The 1,467-nt window shown below is 36.6% G+C and overlaps 1 protein-coding gene across 1 annotated transcript in view; it reads right to left on the bottom strand.

Moving 5' to 3' along the window:
- LOC106104534 (dynein intermediate chain 2, axonemal) overlaps positions 1-784 on the bottom strand; it is a 3,393-nt gene extending 2,609 nt beyond the window's left edge. Inside the window, exons 1-3 of the mRNA XM_013284611.1 lie at positions 470-784; positions 129-276; positions 8-61 (exon numbers count right to left, since the gene is read on the bottom strand). Coding sequence (XP_013140065.1) covers positions 8-61; positions 129-276; positions 470-684 — 417 coding nt within the window. The 5' untranslated portion in view covers positions 685-784. The remainder of the gene's footprint in view (positions 1-7; positions 62-128; positions 277-469) is intronic.
- Positions 785-1,467: the final 683 nt, after the last annotated feature.

The raw sequence follows: 1,467 nt of genomic DNA, 5'->3' as shown, positions 1-1,467 counted from the left end.
CGGAGTAATATATCTGATACATATCTACGGCATTGTTCTGCAATATGTTGTGCTCCATACTCTAAAATGTAAAGAGATTCTAAAATAAATTACATACAGTCATAGTTCAAGTTTTGATTTTTACTAACATGTCCAAGGTGCATAACAGCATGAATGTAAGCGTCATCCTTTTCAATCTTACGACGATATCTCTGTGTGGCTTCAGGGTCATTCATGTTTATATCCTTAGGCCAACCACCTTCGACATGGTTTATACCGGAACTTGTATACTCCGCTCTAAAAATGTACAACCACTAGTACATGTCATGAAGAAATAGTTGCTTAATACTAAATAAAAAAAAAATCTTTCACCTCAACAAAGTTTTTTCGATTACCATCTCACGTCACTTTTTTCAAAAAGAGCAAGAATTATTTGGCGCTTATAATAAAACTTAACTTCACATACGAAGTAGATCAAATAGTAACTTACCTCGTTGAATTCACCCAGTGTTCAGACATATTTGGAGCATTCTGTACCGCAACATGTACAGGATTGCGTAGTATATAATTTTTATAGTGATTAGGATTGCAGGGAATACTAACACAAATTTCAGGGCCATAATCTTCAAATAGAGTTTGTTTTCCGAAATCTTTCCTTCGCTTTGTATACTCGTACGTGATTTCGGTTTTTTCCGGCCTCTCCATTATTTCGTTGTTATTTAATCAATATCGTTGCCACTGGCCTACTGCGACTGAACGCGTTTCTGATCAAATGGACAGATACTATCATAGTAAAAATTAACAAAATTATCGGAGAAAGATAGGAACTTTATAGAAGTAGAAATAAAACTTTCTAATGGTAAATTTTTATTTAACATTTTTCTACGTTACATTAGTTTGTTTATTAAAGAATGAATGAATGGTAATGATTAATTTAATAAAGTGAAATGGGGTCGGCAGGGTTGGCCTTGCGCAGAGAGAGCACGATGAGGCGCGGCGGCGTGGCGGCCAGTATGGCGCAGCACTGCTCCAGCAGCAGCCGCCAGCGCACGCCGGCCCGCTCTTCTGATGACATCGCTTTTAACTGTTGCGCCTATTAAAGGAACGAACCACAGACTTCTATATTTTTAAACTTTTTAGCGTCTAACTGTTAATTCAAACAAATTCACTTATTAAAGAAATCGGATTTACAATACTCACCGAGTAACCGAAAGTGGTTTGCAAAATGTTTGCAGGAAGACGAGCGGTCAGTTCCCCGGTAAAATCAGCGAAGCGCACTCTTAATTCTTCATAATTATTGTCCCTGAATCAATTGACGAAAATTTTAAAAAATATATAATTAACTGGACTTTGAGTATAACATAGTGGGAATATCATATCTCAAAATAGTAACTCTTTAGTATTCCTTCTGTGTCTGTGATAAAAATCCAGTGACGCTTACAATATACGCAGTCAGCCGTTGGTTGCGTAAATTGTTTTGAGACATTT

Source organism: Papilio polytes, unplaced genomic scaffold, assembly GCF_000836215.1.
Source record: "Papilio polytes unplaced genomic scaffold, Ppol_1.0 DF823510.1, whole genome shotgun sequence".
In the NCBI taxonomy this organism is placed as follows: Eukaryota; Metazoa; Arthropoda; class Insecta; order Lepidoptera; family Papilionidae; genus Papilio; species Papilio polytes.
Note: the sequence above shows the minus strand (reverse complement) of the source record. Positions and strands in the feature narration are given on the sequence as shown.